The 24022-nt window shown below is 46.6% G+C and overlaps 1 protein-coding gene across 1 annotated transcript in view; it reads right to left on the bottom strand.

Moving 5' to 3' along the window:
• Positions 1-22006, bottom strand: part of LOC147614055 (mitochondrial ATP-independent inner membrane protease subunit 2-like) — a 44902-nt gene extending 22896 nt beyond the window's left edge. The window contains exons 1-3 of the mRNA XM_086780598.1: positions 21848-22006; positions 19993-20165; positions 15036-15219 (exon numbers count right to left, since the gene is read on the bottom strand). Coding sequence (XP_086636724.1) covers positions 15036-15219; positions 19993-20165; positions 21848-21919 — 429 coding nt within the window. The 5' untranslated portion in view covers positions 21920-22006. The remainder of the gene's footprint in view (positions 1-15035; positions 15220-19992; positions 20166-21847) is intronic.
• Positions 22007-24022: the final 2016 nt, after the last annotated feature.

The raw sequence follows: 24022 nt of genomic DNA, 5'->3' as shown, positions 1-24022 counted from the left end.
CGTGAACATGTACCCTGAGTCTGAATGAAAGCGAGCTAGCCTCTCCTGTGTCTCCATCTGGTGTCTCATCCGGATAGTTGCTATGGCGACTATAGAAATGAAATGAAATGTAGAGAAAACACAAAACGAGAGAGAGAGAGAGAGAGAGAGAGAGAGAGAGTATTGCACAACTCAATGATGGTTTTGATTGATAATGAAACCCTTCACAAGTACACGCTTTTGTAGGCTCATAGCCGTATCTTTCGACCCATAGAAATCCCTCACACACACTACACTAATGACATGTGGCACACTTATCCTATGTTCTCATAAGAGGGTGTTCACACCTTAAGAGGAGGTTCACGCACACTAGGTTCCGAATCCTAACAAACCCCCCTTTGGATCGAAGGTGGAGATGCCTAAAAACCTTCAATAGTCAATGTGGTTTGGACTTTAGACTACACCATGTGCTCAACAGAGACAAAACGGCACCAACAAACAAACTCTAATATCAAGCCTGATATAACAGCACGACCAAAAATGACAGCCTACATCAATCTGTCAGGACAATCCCCCTTCATCTAAACAAGGGTATACAAAAAAATAGCCTTTTAGAAGATTCAACGCTTATTACACACACACACAAGGAAAGGCTAACACACACAATATTAATTCCAATCAATTTCAGGAGACCACTTGGGTAGAGAACCCATAACCCACAATTGGCTTGTTTAAAAAGCCCAATCATAATCTCCTCATTTAGAGAAAGATTTTTTATCACAGTAGCTACATGTTCTACTGTTGTAAGGATGCTTCTTCATCACGTTTGCATGCAGCTTCTCTTGCTCTTTGGCCATCTTCTTGAAACATCGGTCCTCTATGTGTCCAATCTTTTAGCAAAAGTTTCATCTGATAGTTCTTTTCCCTTTTCCCTTTGTGAACATGGCCCTATCTGACTCAAAGGAAATCTCATATTGCTCTTTGGGGCAGTCTTCATCTATGAGAACTGCAATCATCTCATCATAAATCATTTCTCGAGCCACCCTTAGTGTAGTCAAAACTTCTGATATTTTGAAACCTGTTCTATACTTGATAGAAGCATAGCTTTCTTGTCATCCTCATCCACTGCAACCCCCAAGCCAGAGAGGAGTTATATTATGGAGCCTATATTGCTCGAATGTTCTCCCAAAGTTTCATTTTCATTCATTTTCCAGCGTTAGAGTTCACAATTTTAAGGAAGACTTTAGAGTTAATGATTTTATTACCAAACAAGTTTTCCAACTTGTCCCATACCTCCTTTGAGCCCTTGGTGAGATCCACATGATTAATAAGGTTGTCGGACAACCCGAGCCCAATGAGCGTCGTGGCCTTGTCATTATGGTTATTCCATGTGCGAACCCGTCACTTGGTTTGAGGTCCGTGCCATCGACCACATTCTAGACGCCATCTCTCATTATCAAGAGATGCATCTTTATTTGCCAAGTTGGGAAGTTGCTTCCATTGAACTTTTCAATCGCCTTGCTAGCTCTGTTGGTCTCCATGATGCTCTTCTTGAAAAAAAACCAAATGTTACAAACCCTGAAGTGGGTATTTAGACATGTCACCTGATCTGTGGAAAGCTCCAAAGTAGTGTATATCTCCATGATTGTGGTTCTTGCAGCTACAGATGTCGTCGAGGGAGGAGCTGATGCTGCGAGCACTGGAGGCGATGTAGGTGGCAACAAATGGTCCCTCTGTGGTAGAGAATTGGCTGGGCAGGGGGCACATAGTTGGAGCAGGCGGCTAGTGAACAAGCAGAGGCAGATGGTGACTGGGCCAACAAGCGGGGCACAGCCAGCTGAGCTCGCATGCCCTGCACTGAAGGCGGCCGCCTCTGTGGCTGGGTGGAGAGGGCGGAGGCGGGAACCTGCCCACTAGTGACGCCGACTAGGTGGAGCAGAGCAAGCGTAGGCGGTCATGTGTGTGGTAGCAATGCCAACTAGGCGGAGCAGCGGTAGGCCCAACGCCGTATTTGTGTTTTCGTCCGGCCCAAAGCCGTATTTGTGTTTGCGTCCTGCAGGTTGGAACCGAGCTCAGATACCAAGTTTACTTCACATGGTGATCACAAGCTGTTGTGCTATGGAGAAGGACAGCAGAGCAGATATGCACGTGCGTGCGAGAGAGAAAGAGACACACACACACACACACACACACACACACACACACAGAGAGCTATGGCAAGTGTAGAAAGAAAGTATATTAAGGTCTGCAAAAGACCGCAAGGGTCTATGAGACCAGAAGTTACAATGAATCCATGAGTAACTGAATCATGGAATAACGAACTGAAAATGAATTAAGAATTAAACTAAAACTGAGCTATCACTATCAAAATTGTCAAAGAAAGCCCTGGCTGTCTATGTCCATAGTTAGGGATGGTGCACTCCGATATCACTGAAGAAAAGCTAAAGCTGGCAAGGGCATGGTACTCTCGGTCCTCTCGATCACAGCCGTCTGGATCTCCGTATCTGAGTAGCCCTCTCCAAGGAAACACCTGGGAATCTCAGGGCCTGTATACACTGCCTGGTCTGTCTCACCGGCTAGTCATCCTCAGATGGCTCTCTCTGGCACCCGGTGAAGGTGGGTGCAAAGAAGCTCGTGATGGGTAACCGGGATATGTATGTGGGCTGCCTTTGTTTCATGTGAAGTAAATGGTCTCTGTGCCGCTTGATCTCTAGTTGATCCCGATAGTCTAGAACTCTGCTGAGAGGCCCAACCCCCTCCCGGAAAAGACGGTGGAATCTCCCTCTGATCTCATAATACACTGGGCATCTGGCATCTGCATATGTAGTGCTCCTCCAGAGTTCGTCTCCACCTCCAGTGTGCATAGCAAGCAGATCCTGTCCACCCTGAGCTGGTGAGATGAAACTCTGATCTGGCCAATAGCAATCCTCAAGGCATGTGACATGTGCTTAAGCATGTAATGGCGCTCCCGAATGAAACCACCTGACCTGAACTGTAGGCAGCTACTGCATCTTGGTGCCAATCTGTTGTTGTGCTACCCATGTGATGTGTGTCTCTAGTCTAGATAGATCTGTACGGATGAGGTGATTGGTGAGCTGTAGGAGAGGAGCATCAAGGCTGTAGTGGAAAGGAGGTCACATTACAAAACGAGAGAGAGAGAGAGAAAGTATTGCACGACTCAATGATGGTTTTGATTGATTGTGAAACCCTTCACAGTACATGCTTTTGTAGGCTGGTAGCCTTTATTTTTCGACCCATAGAAATCACACACACACACACACAATACTAATGACACGTGGCACAGTTATCCTATCTTCCCATAAGAGGGTGTTCACACCTTAAGTGGTTATTCACACACACTTGGCTCCGAATCCTAACAGTAAGGACCTCTACACAGAACACTTCACACGTGGATCCACCATCCCGGCCCCTGTCCTAGTGCAGATCTTCAATAGGGCTTTGTGTGAAGGCTTTCCCCCTCCTAGACCACAAACATCATTGTCCATCCATAAGGTAGGAGACTCCATGGACCCCGATAACTACTGGACCATTGTGATTGGCGATACCTTGGCCAAGATCTATGGGCATATTGGAGGCAGATACCTGCAGAGAGGAATTTTCAGCAAATTGAAAAATGACTTTTCTCCTTTGCTCACTGGTCCCACCGGCAGCCATATATGAAGCACTTTTTGGAGGGTTGACCTATCATCACTAGATTGGAGCTTGATAAAGAGATTGCATGTTATGATGCTATCACATCTTATTGCAGCAAACCACCACATCATTCTAGCAGAGCTCTCTTCTTATCAAAAAAATAAAAAAGAGGAGAATATGCCCTCAACATAAATTAAAATGCTCAATAAGCTCAAAGAAGCTTCCAAAATGTTCGAAAGTGAAGCAAGTGCACACATGGAAATAAGCTCTCCTCTGTAGGAAGCTCTCATGGCATGAGTAGAGATGATCGCTCAATGAGAGAGATGTGAACAACTTGCAAGAAGAGAATCAACACTTAAGACAGATGTGCAAGAAGAGAATCGACACTTAAGATCCACACTTGAGCTAGATGTTAAGGCCCTTCAAAAGGAAAATGCAATTCTTCAGGTGGAAAACGAGTGTCTGAATGCCTCACGTATAGACCTGGGTCTAATAAATGTAGCTCAATGGTAGAGCTGGATAACACAGTTGCTAAGAATTCAAGCTTGAGAGGGGAGAGCTGAGTAGTGTCAAGGGCAAGCTAATCAGGTAGAAGCAGCGGATGAAGAGGTGAAAACAGCCAACAAAATCAACTCGCGTGATCAGAGAGAGGAGAAAGAAGACAAGAAAGAGAGATTTTATTAACGTCTACAAAAGACCCAAATGGGTCTATGAGACAGCATGTGTTGCAGTAGTTCCATGTGTAAACTGTGAACATGGAAACCAAAAGTACTGAAAATGAAATGAAAAGAAGACCTGTGTACTACACGGACCTCCCATGTACATATGGTACTGAAAATCAAGAGCAAGATGGCCAGAGATACTTGGGGAATGTGTCCCGGATCTTCTTATCCAATGATAGTACCGTCCTCTTCATAATCAAGGGTAGAGCTGCGATAGTGTCCCCTGCCCGTGGAGTGGACTATTCTCGATGGCAGCAGAGTATGTCCTGGATCTGCAGCTGATGGGCAGGAGGCTTGGATCCCCGAAATCCGGATGCAGGAGTGTCTGGCTCTCATGAGGGATCACGCTCTCACTAGTGAGGCCATGGGGGTGTGGGGCCAAAGGATCCCACAAGCAGGTGGGGTCTCTCTAACCTCTATGATCCCTTGGACCCTGTGAAGCCTGCGTGGCTTGTTTGGCATGGGCGAATGCAATCTAAACAAGTCTGTTATGGATGTCTGAGAGGCATCTCGTTGGCGCTCGCTCCCTAGGTGTCATTTGAGCATGGTCTCCCGGTGGCAGTGAGGCTCCAGTCGGTACAGACCCAGGCATCTTTGGTCCTCATAATGCATAACCCGTGAGAGAGTGCAGAATCCATCTTGGGAGAGAATGAAACCTCCCATGAAGATGGAACATGTAATGCTCCTCCGTCTCTACCTACCTTGTCGTGCATACCTTGCATATCTGTTGGGTGTTATCTGCTCTACCAAACACAATCTGTAGACAGTGAGATGATACCCTCAACAGGCCAATGGCGATCCGCATGGCATGTGACATGTGCCTCTGAAGATAGGCAAGGCTCACAATAAATCCATCCTCTGAAACTCATAGAAAATGCTCTTTGTAGAACTGGAGTTAAGTAATGAGCTCTAGTGGAGACACCCATGTGCAGCCCTGTCTGATCAAGGCAGATATGCCGCTGTCAAACTGTCTCTTCAGAGAGGGTTTCAGACCCTTCTCCAGAGTGATGGACTTCACTGACCAGAGATGCCTCGGACTTTTCTTATTGCTTCTACGCAGCAGTGGACCCATGATCAGAGGACCAGTACACAGAAATTTGACCAACTATTTCACTGTCTCTTCAGAGAGGGTTTCGTACCCTTCTCCAGAGTGATGGACTTCACTGACGAGAGATGCCTCGGATTTTTCTTATTGGAGCTATGCCAGCACAGGGAGGCGCTTCTACGCAGCAGTGGACCCATGATCAGAGGACCAGTACAGAGACATTTGACCGACTATTTCAGTATTACTTTGCAGGTCACCGCTTAACCCCCGACTCCCTTAGCATCTACGCCGAGAGCCACCTCTCGAGGATTGACACATCATCAGGCGCTACAGCTTAGTGGAGCCAGATGTCCGAGGCCCAGAGGACCCAGCAAGAGATCTCATATGCACCAGAGGATACAGCTGATCATAGCCAGGCATAAGCAGAGGCCAACCAGGCACTTTACCTTGGATGAGATTGGCCTCATATTACAGCGTCCCATGTGAGAGTTCCGCCCCCCCGCCCCCCCCCCCCCCCCCCTCTAACTTGGTTGAACACAATGCTAATCAATACACTTAAATACACTAAGATTTGAAGGACACTTGCTCATATACAAGAAGTAAATTGCTGAATTGACAAGAGACACACAATGAGCCCGAACGGCCGACCCCTCCCTTGAGTAAATTGTATTACTATTGGAGAAATTCAATACATAGCTTCACGGGCATCCATTGCCAAATCCTCCATGCCAATGCATATGAAATTCAGCATTTAGAAAACAATGGAATGTCGATGTAGATCACCAAGGAGCTGCCTTGATGGCCAGCCCGACTTCAGTGCCCATATTCTCTACCATTGGGTCTATGTTCTACCAAGCAAGGTAGCAACATCTTCAAGAGCACATAGGACAAGAGAAATACTACACAGGGCGGCTAAACAAGGAATCCTGCCCTTCTACTGAGTAAGTAATGACAACACATTGTCCAATTAGCTTACCAGTCTTCATAGAAGTTGTTGCAAGCGGAAGCCTTCGCGTTGGAAGCTTTAGAAGTGTTGATATCTTCGATTTGCCGCAATCCTTCGCGACAAAAGTCTTCAAGAGGATGAAGGGAACCCTGGGAAAGCTTCCCCTATGGTTCAACTTGAGAAAGGAAGGCTAAAATTAGGGTTTTCAGCAGACAGTTTCACACGCACGGTTCACGGGCGGGCGTCCCTAGCCTGGAACTACACATAGGTCATGCAGGCATGAAAACAACATGCAATTTCATTTGCAGGCAAGCACATAAAGATGCTATGCAATGCAGCATTGGCATGAGCAATTTCCGTTCATGAAACCATATAAGACCAGGCGTTTCCAGGAAAGTATATGCGATACCAGACCCAGTGGAAAGCCAATCCTCCAGGCGTTTTCGGGCATGTACACAAAGGCACAAGTCCCAGCGGAAAGCCAAGTCCTCCAGGCGTTTCCGGGCATGTACACAAAGGCACAAGTCCCAGCAGAAAGCCAAGTCCTCCAGATATTCCGGGCATGATAACATCAAGTCCCAGCGGAATATCATATCCAACTATACAGCATGACACGTTTCAATCACATGCATAGGCACATTCCATAAGCCATGGACACCAATCCAATATGTACATAGTGTGAAAGCAAGAGTGAACCATTCGGGTGGCCAAATGGTGATATCCCCCCCCGCTTCCCCGCCCCCCCCCCCCCCCCCCCCCCCCCCCCCCCCCCCCGACCTCTATGATCCCTTGGACCCTGTGAAGCCTGCATGGCATTGTTTGGCATGGGCGAATGCAATCTAAAGAAGTTTGTAATGGATGTCTGAGAGGCATCTCGTTGGCGCTTGCTCCCTAGGTGCTGTTTGAGCATGGTCTCCTGGTGGCAGTGAGGTTCCAGTCGGTACAGACCCAGGCATCTTTGGTCCTCATAATGCATAACCTGTGAGAGAGGGCACAATCCATCTCGGGAGAGACGATGAAACCTCCCATGAATCTCCTAGTCAAATGGAACATGTAATGCTCCTCCGTCTCTACCTACCTTGTCATGCAGACCTTGCATATCCGTTGGGTGTTATCTGCTCTACCAAACTCAATCTGGATTCTGTAGACAGTGAGATGATACCCTCAACAGGCCAATGGCGATCCACACGGCATGTGACATTTGCCTCTGAAGATAGGCAAGGCTCACAATAAATCCATCCTCTGAAACTCGTAGAAAATGCTCTTTGTAGAGCTGGAGTTAAGTAGTGAGCTCTAGTGGAGACACCCATGTGCAGCCCTGTCCGATCAAGGCAAATATGCCACTGTCCAGTCTACTATGAGATTCGAGGGAGATTTCACTCTCTCTTTAGAGAGGGTCTCGGACCCTTCTCCACAGTAATGGACTTCACTGACCAGAGATGCCTCAGACTTTCCTTATTGGAGCTATGCCGTCATAGGGAGGCGCTTCTACACAGCAGTGGACCAATGATCGAAGGATCAGTACAGAGACATTTGACCGACTATTTCAGTATTACTTTGCAGGTCACCAAGCTCCCTTAGCATCTACACCGAGACCCACCTCTCGAGGAGTGACACATCATCAGGCGCTACAGCTTAGTGGCCAGACGTCCGAGGCCCAGAGGACCCAGCAGGAGATCTCGTATGCACTGGTAGCCAGGCACCAGCAGAAGCCTTCCAGGCACTTTACCTCGGATGAGATTGGCCTCATGTTACAACGTCCCATGCAAGAGTTTCTCCGATGACCCCCCCCCTCCCGCGACCTGATGACCGCCGCCCCCGCGACCTCTATGATCCCTTGGACCCTGTGAAGCCTCCATGGCATTGTTTGGCATGGGCGAATGCAATCTAAAGAAGTCTGTAATGGATGTCTGAGAGGCATCTCGTTGGCACTCACTCCCTAGAGGTGCCGTTTGAGCATGGACTCCCGGTGGCAGTGAGGCTCCAGTCAGTTCAGACCCAGGCATCTTTGGTCCTCATAATGCATAACCTGTGAGAGAGCGCAGAATCCATCTCAGGAGAGACAATGAAACCTCCCATGAAGATGGAACACGTAATGATCCTCCCTCTCTACCTACCTTGTCGTGCATACCTTGCATATCCGTTGGGTGTTATCTACTCTAACAAACTCAATCTGTAGACAGTGAGATGATAATGGCGAACCACATGGCATGTGACATTTGCCTCTGAAGATAGGCAAGGCTCACAATAAATCCACCCTCTGAAACTCGTAGAAAATGCTCTTTGTAGAGCTGGAGTTAAGTAGTGAGCTCTAGTGGTAGTGCAGCTCATGGGCAGCCAAGGCAGATAAGCCACTGTCCAGTCCACACTGAGATTCGAGGGAGATTTCACTGTCTCTTTAGAGACGGTTTCGGACCCTTCTCCAGAGTGATGGACTTCACTGACTAGAGATGCCTCGGACTTTTCTTATTGGAGCTATGCCGGCACACGGAGGCGCTTCTACATAGCAGTGGACCCATGATCAGAGGACCAGTACAAAGACATTTGACCATAGTCACAAGGGATGGGGGACGGTGACGGGACGAGGGACGGCCATAAGTAGGGAACGGCGGGGACGGGGGAGGGAACGGCACTCAAAAAATACTTTTTTTTTTAAAAAATCTACTCTACACTTATTCTACTTTGGAAGTACATCAAAATGAGCACAAATTTACACTAAAATGGTAAGCTTTTGAGTCATTAATAATTAAGTAGATACAAAATGAGTCATGACTCAAGAGTCAGGACTAAGCCTTAAGGAGGCTGAATACATGGACGGAATCAAATGAGTCAATGACAAAAAAGTGCTGAAGACTAGAGGCTAGAGGCTAGAGCTAAGTAGTAAGGCCCATGAATCATGATCCATGAATGATCATCCACGTGAAGTGCTCGCCTCATGGTCATGGGTAGCTTGTGCCAAAGAAGCATCAAGCTAATCCTCAGTCTCATTCTCATCACACTGGCATGCTGCTCCTGCACCTCATCCTCTTGTTGCTCTTCTTGTTGACTCATCTCCCACTCGGTGAAGGAATCTGCCTTCTTGGTCACGCTCTTGCAAAGCATTCGCAAGTTCGCGCTGACGAAGACAAGGTCATTGGCACGCTCTACCCGAGTCGGTTCCTCTTCCTAGAGGCAATGTGGCTGTAGGTACTCCAAAGTTGCTCTAAGCAAGAGGAGCTGACGGCCTGGCTAAGTATGCGGATGGCAAGCTGCTGCAGCTCCGGTCCATCCGAACCAAAGTCCTCCCACCATAGAGCAGCACCAACTTTGGAGCGATCAACCTGTGCATCATGACAGCCATAGGAGCCATGAAATGACATGTACATCGAAAGCTGGTCCCTAATCTTGCGCCTGACCGATGCATCAGGCACAAGACGATCCAAGATGATCCTCCATCCAGCGCTCACCTCTCAATCGCTCTCCTGCTTGTTGCCTTGGAATTCTGGGTCCACCACATAAGCTCTTGCATGCAATGGAGAGTAGTAGGAATTCCACCTTCCTAGACACAAGGCATGGATCTCCTCGTATCTGTCTTCGTCAGGCACGAAGTCTTTCAACTTCTCTATCATGCGATCCATGGCCTCGTAGACCTTGCCTATGCATGGTTGCATAGCGTCTACAATCCTCAATAGGTGGACTATGGGCCTCACCATAGCATCTGTGGTCTTCACACGCTCCCACCAAGAGGCGTCATCCGCCCGTAGCCTACACTCTTGGCCAGTGTTTGTATGGGACTCTTGCATGGCGACAAACTCGTCGCTAAGGAAAAGCCCCCTCAAAGCACCGCTACAATCCTTCAACCAACCCAACATGAGAAAGTTGTAGGCAAACCGGGTGTCGGAATATTTGAGGAGAGAGAGACAGGACCTCTTGTTGAACTCATGCCGAAGTCTTCTGGTGGTTGAGGACAAAGGAGACCATGGTGTTGGCCTCCTCAATGAGTGGGCTGATCCATGGTAATGCCCTGATGTCCTTGAGGAGGTTGTTTAGGCAATGAGCCATACAAAAGGACACTGTGACGTGTCCATACATACCTTGGAGAATAGCTCCCGCCGCCCTATTGGAAGGCTCCCCATCCGCAACAAAGTCCACTACATGCTCGGGGCCAACGATCTCCATGGTGGTAGCCCACTCCGCCGCAAGCACATCGGCACGGTTCCCAGTGCCGGATGCATCATGAGATGAGATGAAGTACATCTCTCCGCGGGAATATGCAACCACGCCGTGAATACTCCTCTTGCGGGTGTCACTCCATCCATCCACAATAAGGGAGACTCCGTTCCTCTCCCATTGCCGCTTTGTGTTGTCGGCCGCTTGCTCTACAATGCGCTTCTCCTTCTCGAGCAATGTAGTGCGTAGGCTCTCGAATGAGGGAGGCGTATAGGTTGAGCCATACTCCCCAATCTTCTTAACCATGACCTTGAAGTATTCCGACCTATTCAAGAAAGTAATTTACTAATGAGAAGGGGACTAGGATGATGAAAACATGAATGATGAATTGGCAATGATCGATTGCACTTACCTAGCCGCTTGAAAGGCAATGTGGTCGTGGAAGAAGAAGCGGGCCACCGCCATATCCACCACCTCCTTCAACTTGGGGTTCCAATTCTCCTCAAGTGTAGATTGTTGTCGTGGGCCACGTAATGGTTGAGAGGCCATGGAGATGGAGGGTGCCGGCATCGTGGATGGAGTAACATTCCGACTTGATTGTGAAGGTGATGGTGTGCATAATCTCGATCCACCACATGACTCCATTGTAGAGGCTTGAGTTCCTCTCCCCATCGTCGCGGGATCCACGGCCACCCGTGGTGTCCTCCTTGTCGCTTTGACCGCCTCGTAGACGCTAAGCTTGTCAAGAAGTTCCCGTCTCTTCTCGGGCGTGACATTCATGCAAAACCTCACCTCATGCCCACTCTCATGCAAGAGGTGGGCTCACACTTTCTCGGTGCCACCCGTTCGCCAGTACGGGCAAAGCTTGCATACCCATGGCCGAGAACCGCCTCCATGAGCCGATGGGGTGTAGTTAACCTCCTCCCACCATGTCCATCCCGTTGTCCTTCTACGGGAAGCCCTGGCACGTGAGGAGGATGCCATGGTTGAAAGATGGCTTGACTCTTGAGCCTTGAGGAATGAGAGAGAGAGAGAGAGAGAGAGAGGCCTAGAGCCTAGAGGCTTCGAAGTTGGAAGACTCAAGACTCAAGAGGCTTGAGAGAGAGAGAGAGAGAGAGAGAGAGAGAGAGAGAGAGAGAGAGAAATGAAATGAAATGAAATGAAATGTTATATTAATGTCTTTAAAAGGCCAAAGTGACCTATGAGACCAAAGTTACAACCATGTGACATCTGATAGTAGGGCGGCGGCCCGCAGGCCTTGTGTGAGAGGCTTGGAACTTGGAACTTGGAAGCTAGATGAAGCTTGAAAGCTTGAAAGTTGTGTGTGCTTGTAGCCTTGTAGAGGCTTGTTCTTATATAGATAGGCAAGAGAGAGAGGCAAGCCTCAAGGGCAAGAGAGAGAGAGAGAGGGCCAAGCCTCAAAGGCTCAAGGGCCAAGACCCAAGCCATAAACGGCCAAGCGACGACTGCAACGGCGAGCGCAACGGCAGAAAAACGCACAAACGGCTCCCTACCGTCCCCTCACAGAACCGTCCCCCACCGGCGTCCCCGTTCTTGAGGCGTCCCCTGTGAGTGACACTTCTTAGGGGACGTCCGTCCATCCCCTGCCGTTCCCGTCGCCGGTCCGTCCCGTTTCGGCGTCCCTCCGTTCCAAGCACTCGTCCCTTCCGTCCCCAGTGAGACTGCATTTGACCGACTATTTCAGTATTACTTTGCAAGTCACCGCTTAACCCCAGACTCCCTTAGCATCTACGCCGAGAGCCACCTCTCGAGGAGTGACATCATCGAGCGCTGCAACTTAGTGGAGCTAGACGTCCGAGGCCCAAAGGCCCCAACAGGAGATCTTGTATGCACTGGAGGATACAGCTGATCATAGCCAGGCACCAGTAGAGGCCTGCCAGGCACTTTAACTTGGATGAGATTGGCCTCATGTTACAGCATCCCATGCGAGAATTTCTCTAATGACCCCCCCCCGCCCCCCCCGGGGCGCGACCTCTATCATCCCTTGGACCCTGTGAAGCCTGCATGGCATTGTTTGGCATGAGCGAATGCAATCTAAAGAAGTCTGTAATGGATGTCTGAGAGGCATCTCGTTGGTGCTCGCTCCCTCGTTCAAGCATGGTCTCCCGGTGGCAGTGAGGCTCCAGTCAGTACAGACCCAGGCATCTTTAGTCCTCATAATGCATAACCCGTGAGAGAGGGCAGAATCCATCTCGGGAGAGACAATGAAACCTCCCATGAGACATGTAATGCTCCTCCGTCTCTACCTACCTTGTCGTGCATACCTTGCATATCCGTTGGGTGTTATCTGCTCTACCAAACTCAATCTGTAGATAGTGAGATGATACCCTCAACAGGCCAATGGCAATCCTCATGGCATGTGATATGTGCCTCTGAAGATAAGCAAGACTCACAATAAATCCATCCTCTGAAACTCGTAGAAAATGCTCTTCGTAGAACTGGAGTTAAGTAGTGAGCTTTAGTGGAGACACCCATGTGCAGCCCTGTCCGATCAAGGCAGATAAGCCACTGTCCAGTCTACTATGAGATCTGAGGGAACTTTCACTGTCTCCCTTGCTACTGAGTTTCTGTCAAACCTCCAGAGATGCAGGGCAGACTCAGCCATAATGAAGCCTAGCACTAAGGAAAGTAGCAAATAGAAAGAATTAGTGCAGCAAATAAGTAGTTGATAGGACAAATGCACTGCTAAAGATAGAAAGAATAAGCACAATATCAGCTGGCCGCAACTCGGACGAAAACTTCACAATGTGAAATCTACATGTCCGCTAATACGACTGAATTATATACCTAGATGAATCCAGAAACATCAACTCCATTATGCATAGTATGGACTAGATACTACGACATCCCCACTAACGTCATCAATGCCCAATATTGGGTGTAGAACTCTGTATCAAGATATGCTCTCACACACGCACTCCACACACACACACACACACATAAGAGCGTATATTCACACAAAGCCCTTCGTACTGAGTTTCTGTCAAACCTCCGGAGATGCAGGGCAGACTCAGCCATAATGAAGCCTAGCACTAAGGGAAGTAGCATATAGAAAGAATTAGTACAGCAAATAAGTAGTTGATAGGACAGATGCACCGCTAAAGATAGAAAGAATAAGCACAATATCAACTGACCACAACTCCACAGACAGCTTGTATCGGGCCTTTGATTGTAACTTTTGTCTCATAGGTCATTCTGGCCCTTTGAAGACGTTAATATGGTATTTCATTTCATTTCTCTGGGCATGATAGGGATGCATATCCTCTCGCAAGGCGTGCACGAGCAGCTGGTATCATGAAGATGGCCAGGCTTGTGAAGAGCACTCCAAGGTAGACATAAGACGATCTCCACCTGGGCTCCTCTCTATAGAGAACCCTGCACTTGGTAGGAAGTGTTACAGATCGTGACTTTCGTTTTGCCAAGGTTAACCGAGAGGTCTCTCTCAAGACAAAATCTCTGTAATGCATCAACTTGTCTGTAACCCCTTTGCAAATCAAGACTATGTGATCCGCATATAACAAGATGGGCACCACCGTCGCCCAAAGTGTAGGAGATAGCGGGCAGCCTTGCTTGACCTCAATAGTACTATGGAGGGCTCTCAGGTCGCCCAAACAGTGTAGAAGATAGCGGGCAGCCTTGCGTGAACCTAATAGTACTGTGGATGGCTCCTGAGAGCCCTCCTGTACCCACTTTGCCAATCACGCTCTCATATAAAGCCATCACTCTCCATAGAACATCTGATTGGAAACTGAAGCTCCTGTAGGCTGTCCAGAAGTCGGGATCTAGGGGAAATTTTGAAAGAAGAACGAGCTCAAATTCTCAAGAAAGAAGGGGTGGCTCCCACCAACTCGACCATTTCTGCTATCCTAATTGAAGAAAGGAGAAGGAAAAAGCACTAAACATAAGAGTGACAGACATTCTGGTTGGATCTTATGATGTAGAAACACTTAAAAGGAAAATGATGATCAATATCACAGATGTGGACAGTGCATAGAGAGAGTGAGGAGAGACCCCAACCAATGATTACTGAAATCCAAGTATAGAGTCCGTCTTGAAGTTTTCTGAAACAAAAAACAGACTACACTTAAAGGGAACCTTGATCTATGTCAATAAGGATCTCATAAAGGGAACCTTGATCTATGTCAAAAAGGATCTCATAAAGCTTCATGTGGAGGAAAGCAGCAATGATTAAGGTGCAAGAAGCAAGAGACAAAGGAATAAGCATTGTCTTTAGGTATGGTCAGCTTCATAATGGAATAAACCAGACACAAGTGATAAGGATGCATCCATTTTTGTAGCATCTATATCTGCATGGTCTATGGGACCACAGATAGACAATCATCACCTGTTAAATTTATAGCAACCAAAAAAGATGCCAAAAATGTCCTTAGTCACTATATGTGCAGCAAGCTCACGTGAACTAAAAAACACACAACTCTTTTTGTAAGGAAAGAAAAAAATAAAACCTTTCTCAAGCATCAAGCAAAATATCAAGAAGCAAGCATAGCCATGAGAATACCTTAGGCTTGACAGATTCGTTGTCGCAAAGCACCCAACAAGCCCCTTTCTCTAATTCAAAAAGCTTATCGTTTTCATTCAATGAGACCATTTCATCCCCCTCGATTGCAGCAATGCGACGCACTCGCTCCGTCCTTGAGTTGAGAGGGTCTTTAAGCACAACCACATCCCCTACAAAAACAGATCTGCTGACCACAACTCAGACTTATTTGTACACAAGCTTTGGAAAGAATCATTATTTTGCAACTTACAGTTCTGTAAGTGAATGCTGAACACCTCAGAACCATACAAGGTATTGAACTAACATAGAAAATGCACTTTAAAAACCTACATGACAGGTGTCCAAGTTGAAACATAAGCAACCTCATATAAAAATTGATTCAAAACCAACATGGGAATCAAGTCTCGGGACAAGTGGCATGTTTTCTCAAAGCTCAAGAAAGAGTTACCATTTCCACGTGATAAGGACATGAAGAGTCCTTCAAGGCCTCGTTGCCTCTCCTCCATCAACACGTAGCAATTCCACTGTTGGATGGTACCCATTTCTTGCAGAAGGTTTGACTTCTCGAGGTTGCCCTGGCAGTGTTTTGTCTGCCAGCAGATGGGTCACCGAGACTGTCCTCGTCAACACTCCGGCAAGAGAGCCATTACAAGCCCCCAAAGCCAAGTACTCTAGAGCTTTGACAGCCCCTGGCACCCGGAGGCAGCCACTATAGCCACTAAGGATGCCCACACTGGACTGTCCCGGCCAGAGCATTCCAGTGGACCATCCAGCAACGGATCTCCTAAAGCACACCACAAACAGATACATGAGAGGTGCACGCACCGGCATTGAAGGCACCGCACTTTCACCCTGATGGGCATCTGCCAAAGATAGGAGATGCCACCACCTCCGCAGGAACAATTAAAATGATTCCTAGCTCATCCTTGGGATCATCCTTTCCCACCTCGTCCATATGCACAGTGTAGTGAGGGGCATGTAACAATTCCTCAGAAATGTTTATAGTATTCTTGTCATTGTGCTATGCTTACATTCAAGTTTGTTTAGAGTGTACACTGTGTCGTGAGTGTGGTCCCCTTTCAATACGTTGCTATAGCCGGAAGAGCCACCCTTCCCTATGGCTACCAATCTTGGTAAACCCAACTTTGGTAACAATGTTTGAGGCCCAACCAACCCACATTGCTCGATACCCCTTTCCAGAGTGTTGGACTGGCTTCCCACCTTCAAAGGATCCACCATTGAAGATGTAGATTACCACATCCGGGGGTTCATTTCTATGTGCAAGAGCCGAGGTCTTGAGAGGGAAGACGCCTTCTTGGTACCTTTTCCATCCCCTTTGGAAGGCTCTGCAGACAAATGGTTCAGTCAATCCCCAACCAACCACTTTGTGGACTAGGCCACCTTGAGGAACACCTTCCTCCACACCTTTTGACCTGGTAACTATGATGACCACTGGAACTAGGGAAACTCCAACTACTACTAAGGGAGAGTGTGTCAGAACTCATGACGTGGACTACAGTGTTGGTGGCCCGCCTACAAACTTACCCTAGCAACTTCATGGTGCGTCAATGGGTGACACGGGCTTCGCGTAGGACCACCCAGTAGAAGACTCAGGAGTCAGCCAGTACCAACTACCTTGTTGGAGTTCCAAGAGCAACTAGAAAATGCACGCGTCATGCGTGATGTGGGCTCTACACCTCCAGTGGCAACACCACTGGAGACCAAGTGGCTCAACTGAAGCAGGAGCTAGATGGAGGCACTCGAAGTGAGCCAGAAATCTCAAAATGAGGAGAGCACTCTGCTCCAACTCAGGAAAGAGATTGGACCCAACAAGAAGCCAATACAGGGTTGTGGTGTGCCCTATGCTAGTCTTCTAGGCACACCGTCCAGGAATGTCCAAAGAGGAGGTATTGCTGCTCCTATGAAAAGAGGGGATATGTAGATAAGGATTGTTATTATTTGAAGGGATTCTGTCAACTTCATCAGCAACAAGCCCCACATCCCACCTCAACAACTCCTAACCCTATCCATTATGCCACTGCTTCTCTCACCGCCCTGCCAACCTTCCACGCTGCCACACTCCCCCTTTGCCAGCCTACTCCTCCTATAAGGTGACCTACCTTCCACCACTCATTCCCAACCCCCCTCCACCTGCCATATGGCAACAGCCCCCATGAATCGTCCGACTCGCCCTCCCCCACCCTGTGATCATCCCGTCCCAGATGTGGGGAGTATGGCTACCACCAAAGTCAGTGACCGATCCTTGAAGGCTTGCAAGAAGGATTGGTCTATGGCTATGCGGGGAAGTGGAAGATTAGTATCATTGGGCTCATCCCCTGGATTGCTTGGTTCTGTTGGCATGGCCCTCTTTTGTGCACGGGTTTACCACTATAGATGATGGTGGATCCACTTGAATGGTTGGTATGGGTGGGGGGGACACTCCAAGGGTGGGGAAGGAAGGGCTGTGTGCAGCAGAGCAAGTGGATGGTGGAGTTCCTACTGAAACCGCATGGGTGGTCAGAATTGTTTGGAAGGTAGAATCAGGTGAAGTGGATGCCTGTTGTTTGGGGCAATCATGGGTGGAATGATCCTTGGATTCTGGGCAGTGCCTACAGGCCTCTGAATCAGACAAACCACCTATCTCTCTCTTCTTGCAATCCAAACCACAGCTTCCACCCTTCTCTATGGAAGTTCTACTAAGGGATATTAAGATGGCGGTGAATCTCTTTGATCTTCTCTAGTTAAGCCCCAGTGTGCGAGCAGCTAAGTCAACACACATTCAGTCCAATCAACCATGGCCCAGATTCAGCTTACCATCACTCCTCCATTCATCTACGGCAATACAAGCAAGTACACCTTTGGGTGGGGGCCCTTCAAAGGGTTATTGGCTGTGTACTCTCTCTCTCTCTCTCTCTCTCTCTCTCTCTCTCTCTCTCTCTCTCGACACTCTTTGGCCTTTACATAGGTATAGTCCTTGTGTTCTTTTGAAGTTGATGTTAACTTTCCTTGACGAGCAGAATGTTTCAATACAACATGGGGACAGTCAACCATGGCCCAGATTCAGCTTACCATCACTACTCCTCCATTCATCTGCGGCAATACAAGCAAATACACCTTTGGGTGGGGGCCCTTCAAAGGGTTATTGGCTGTGTACCTTCCAGTTCCAGTTTCATTTGCTAGGTGCCAGTAGTATCATCTTTATTTTTCATTTTCTGGGTTTTTTTATCCAGACATTGTATCAGATCCACCATGATGTAACTTTTGGTCTCATAGGTCATTATGGCCTTTTGAAGACGTTAATATAACATTTCATTTCATTTCATTTCTCTCTCTCTCTCTCTCTCTCTCTCTCTCTCTCTCTCCCCGCCCCCGCCCCCGCCCCCCCCCCCCCCCCCGACACTCTTTGGCCGTTACATAGGTATCGTCCCCATATTGTATTGAAACATTCTGCTCCTCAAGGAAAGTTAACATCAACTTCAAAAGAACACAAGGACGATCTGGGAGGGGTAAGATATTATGGATAAATCAAAGCTTCAAGTGCGTAGTAAAAAATCTATCGTCTATTGCAGCAAAACCCATATATTGTTGTATAACCAACAATGGCACAATCAGCACCATACCCTAAGAGTACATGGAGCCATGGCTTACTAATATTTGGATCCTCACAGTTACCTGTCCTGCATACAGCATACAGTTACCTAAACTATAAATATGGAAGATGATGTGTCTGCCACTATATTCTCCTCGCTACAAAATCTATGATCCTGCCAAACTATTGGGAAATTGGACTCAGACTGCATCACTTGGTCCTTATAGTGACCTTTTTATAATTGGTAAGACTCTCTCAGACAGCAATCACTTGAAACTCATACTGAACTTTCTCAGTGCAAAATATCGTCTGTCTAGCTCTCGTGATTGGCCCTTAAGGTTGACCTTGGATAAGATCTTCCTTCCATTCACCTGCTCAAAGATGTACTGACACAAGACATCAAAAACTCACTCTTCTCAGTCAACTTGGTCAATGGTGAGAGCCTGATAGACACACATAATAAAGCAGATCAAAGAAGCACCAAAGAAAAAGTGACTCGGCTAAAAAGTCTCATTCTGTCACAGCTCTTCCAATTGCTTATCCAAGTCTTCTTCCATGAGTCTGCTCAGCATGTACCGAAACTTGCAGGGAGGTGAAGCACACGGTACCAACTCAATTGTATGCTTTCCCAATCTGGATGGTGGCACACTTGGTCCAAAAAAATATCTAAAACTGTGCAATCAAGGCATCTTTCTGCAAGTCCCCTTTGATCTGGTTTGTGAGGAGCATATCTGCAAAACAAGCCAGGAGCGGAGCCTTGCTGCTGATTTGGGACTGGTTCTAGGCACCAGAGGGCAGCTGAATTCTGCTATCTAAGGGGCCTATGGGCTGAAGTGAGGAGGAATGACAGATAAGGGCCTATTTATAGGGATTCCACTTCCACCAACTCCCCCCCCACCTCTCAAAAGCTTGGTCGGTGTGCTAACCTACTGTAGTGTTTTACGAATGGGCAGAGAATCCCCCTAGCATGATGATCATGAAGAGCTGTTCTGAGCCTGTCCAAGCCATCCAAAAAAGGCTGCAAATTGCTGAAATATTCCCATCCAAACCCTGATGCATTGCTGCTCCGATTGGTAGAAAGTCCATGGTCAAGCAAATGATGGGTTCCCAATGAGAAAAAAAAATGTCATTCTTGAAGACAACTAAAATGCAATCAAAGTCCACATCTTGATGACACAGCAGTTTCTACTAATGCAGGAGGATGGTACCAGCGTGCTTGATGAAAAATTCCATACCTAAATAATCAGGAGTCTTAAACATCCATGCTTGTTTTGAGATTAACCGGACAGAGAAGCTATCAAATCATGCACTAAAAGGATAGTGCATCAACAAGAAAATTGAAAAAATAATCAGTTGCATGAAAACTACCGAGTACAAGGAGATGGTATTTTGCGAACAAGCAGAGTCTCTCCTTGAGCAGAAAAGGTAGGCTCCATCTCTTCTCCTTTCGTGGTTCTTAGAATGGTCATGCGCTCTTGAAAAATATCTCTCCATAGCCTGCCGACGAGTTCTTTTGTGGAGATTTGGCCAACTTCATAACTCTAAGCACAACAAAATAAAATCATAGTTAGGTATTTAATCAGAAACAATGAAATTTGGCTTGCACGAATCTGCCCTATATCAATCATGCAATTTCATGAAAAACAACATATACAATTACAAGGTGGATGAACTTGAAAGTTGCATGTGGTTTAAATTAGCATCCTTGAGTACACTCAAAACATCATGACCAAAAAAGTAGAAACTAAAACATAGAAATTGTCACCACACTAAAGTAATGTTTACACAAGTGAGAACCATAGACCACTTTGGTATGAGATGCATCCAGTATTCATCACTGGACAAGGTGGTCTATGGTCTACAGGCCTCATACTCAGGTGTTCACCTAATCTAACTCCCCCATGTTCCATCGAGGTCCTGCCTATGTTTGGTTTGGTGAGTGCATGAATTTCACAAGTATATCAATGACAGTTTCTACATCACTCTTAATGAAAAAATAAGGTAGCTCAAAGAAGGGGTAAAAGAATTGACACTTCAATTTCAGATAAGAGATGTGGATGCAGCCACTGCTACCAAAGAGCTGGAGGAAAAAGAAAAAGAAAGAGCACACGCAGTTGAGGAGCTTGAATAAGTGAAAGCGATCTCTGGAGCATAGAGCAGTTACTAGTTAAATGAGGTTACCGCAGCTGCATCCACAATGTGAATGGCATACATGAGAGGTGACTTGATGCCACTGTCACAAATCCAGAGAAAGGTAGGTGCTCTATAATGGCATTGCATACATACTCCCCAAACATTGCAAAACTAATCCCTCAGAGCTTACATATACTCCCCAAACATTGCAAAACTAATCCCTCAGAGCTTACATTTGATGAGCATGGAAAGCATCATCACTTGCTATTGTCCCTCTTTGACTAACTTGACCCTTACCGAATCTGGTCCCCAAAAAGTTGCCTCATTGATTCTCCTCTGTATGTGAAGTTTCTATCCGCATATTACCTTGATAATACCAAGGTTGACAGCAGCATCCCTCTCATTATGAATACCTCATAATGCTAATGATGCATCTAGCCACCACTCTCGCCCACCTAAGAATAAAAATATCAGAGCAGCAAGATGACAATCAAAATCTGAGCCAACAAGAAATAGGTCCCCCCAAATCTGTCAACAATCCAGGCCCTCATCCATGTGAAAGCAGGTGATAAGAGATAAAGCTGTAGGCCATAACACTTCTAACATCCTTCAATGTGTCGGTACTCGGCCTACCATAAATAAAATCAAGTAAAACTTTGTGTGTAGAACTTTGATTTTTAACAAAGAAGAAACTGCCATAATAGAACCACAAATCGTTGCCTCCAAACGTTGCACTCTAAGCAGTGGAGATCCCCCAACAAAAGGCACCAGAAAATTGATCTGAGAATGTGCAATCTCAGCTTATAATGTATAAAATGTATGCAATATGATTGGGTCTCCTAGGTGAAGGTGCATAAAAGTACCGGGGGGCGGGGGGTTGACATAAGAGCACAAAAAACAATTGTGTGACTTTTCACAGAAACAAAATGGATCTTCACCTGCAAAGGACGTGTGTGTGTGTGTGCTCTGAAAAGAATGCACGATAAACGCGCGAATGCTTTCTGAATTTGGTGCTAAAATTGTACAGTAAACCTCTAGGTTGGGGTTGCTCGTAATATATATCACGGAGAACTCAGAAATGAGAGCAAACCTTGAGGCTTGTGGAGAGTGAATCGCGTGCTTTTGAAACAAGATATCGAAGCCGATGGATGGAAGAAGCCATCGCGCAGCAGCACGGGGGTTATGGATTTGTATTATTAATCCATTAATATATATTGTTGTGCTTTACCCTTCCTTACCGGTGACCCAGGTTTTAGTGCACTCAAATACCCGTAAAATTTATTGGCGAAAGCTATAAACTTTTTTGGATTTTGAGAGGTTTAATTTATAAAAACCTAATGAAGATTTTGAGAGGTTTAATTTATAAAAACCTAATGAAGATTTGTTCACACTTCTTGCAAAAGCATGAGGGTAGCAAGACCTAAATCCTATTGTATATTATGTACAAGAATGCTTACAACAAAATGTGCTATGTATAAAATAAAACCCATAAGATAAATTTCTTGATCTCATCCTAACGCTACTATAACAACCCAATTTTCTCAACCAAACATTGTTTGCAAATCATGTTTATACTTCTCCTAACTGACCTTGGCCTTTTGCTTTAGATTGGCAAGCTCTAAAAATGAGAGATTGTGAAATAAGACCAATATGAGGCTAGTTGGCTTGTAGGAATGGTTGGCCAAGTCCATCTACCCATGACTCGTCTTTCCCCCATCATTTTCACACGTGTCCCCTAGTGTCCAAGTCAAGATTTTACCTCAGCCTTTGCCGAATCAAGTGTCATTTGGTCTTGCCTTATAGCTACAATTGAAACTTCCTGATGTGGGTGCACTAACTCATCCCGTCGCATCCTCACACCTCCATTGTCACACCGGAATGCTTCCTTTGCTAAAGGAGGTGAAGGTAGAGCTTCAATCACCTTGAGGGAGTTGCCTAACTATGTGATCCATCACACGATCAATCACATAAGAGAGGTGGTTAGAGAGGAGAAGCTCATATGAGAGAGGTGGTTAGAGAGGAGAAGCTCATATGAGAGAGACCTACAATCAAACCTATCTAAGTAAGCATCCATCAAAGAGAAGCTCATACAAGAGAGACCTACAATCAAACCTATCTAAGTAAGCATCCATTAAGCAAGCAAGATTTAATAAAACACAAGCAAGAGTGTAAGAAGAAGAGGAGCTCACAAGTATTATATTGCAAGGGAATGAATGTGTATTTCCTAATGTCAAAATTGACTTATATACAAATGATTAACGTTCACATTAGGCTAGACAAAACTTACAAATAGTCCATTGGCACTGAAAGTTTATCACTTCCCCATAACACATCCAAGGTTGCTCTCAAGATTAACACATCTGAGAGCATCATCAAAATATCTCCTAGGGATTACACATCCAGGGGTGCTCTGTAATGTAGGGCTCTGAGATATGGGAATGGATCTAACCCACATCCATGAGAAGCCATATGTTAATCCACACATGAGGGATCATAAGCCAGCTCCCATGAAAGCTAACGTCTTAGGGAGTAGTCACCTAAACATGGAAAGACTTGAAGTTGTCTAGTCAAATCCTACCACCTAGGACACTGGTGTGACACACCCCTTATTACTGGTCACTTATCATGTGGTCACTTATTACTAGTTCTCATTCCGCAAGTAACACAGAAGAGAGAGAGAGAGCGCTTCCACATATCGGACTCCTGCATCAGACTCTGATCTTCATTTGGTATCATTGGCACCGACGGTCGCATCGACTCCTGCATCGCACACTGATCTTCATTTGGTATCAGAGCACCGACGGTCGCGTCGGGCTTATGGATCACGCGAGGGAGAGCTTCAGATCGAAGCTAATCGAGACACCCGGCACATAGGGGTGAGCTGCGTTTGCTGCACAGCAGTAGGAACTCCTCGAGGCCTGGCAAGAGAGGGCAATTTGCAACATCACGGAGAGAGCTTCAACCGGAAGCATTCACGGACATCTCGGGTAAGAGGTCTGTAGTAAGAGAAGATGAAACAGGCTGCAGCCATGGTGAATAGAAGCAACTGAATGGACTAGAAGGGGCTGCATAAGCCATTTGCAGGCCACGACCAAGAAGCAGTAGCGTGCGCCATATCAGCAGAGCAAGGGGTGTTGACCAACAGTGAGCAGCAACGTTTTGAGCCGGCAGCCATAAAGGCAATAATCAGGGGCAGCTATTGGACATAACGAGCATGCCATGCGCCTTCTTCTTCACAATCCGCTACTTCTTTTTTAAATGCCCA

Source organism: Cibotium barometz, chromosome 42, assembly GCF_041138505.1.
Source record: "Cibotium barometz isolate CiBa-2024 chromosome 42, ASM4113850v1, whole genome shotgun sequence".
NCBI classification, from domain to species: Eukaryota; Viridiplantae; Streptophyta; class Polypodiopsida; order Cyatheales; family Cibotiaceae; genus Cibotium; species Cibotium barometz.
This window is presented reverse-complemented; position numbering and strand designations above follow the sequence as displayed.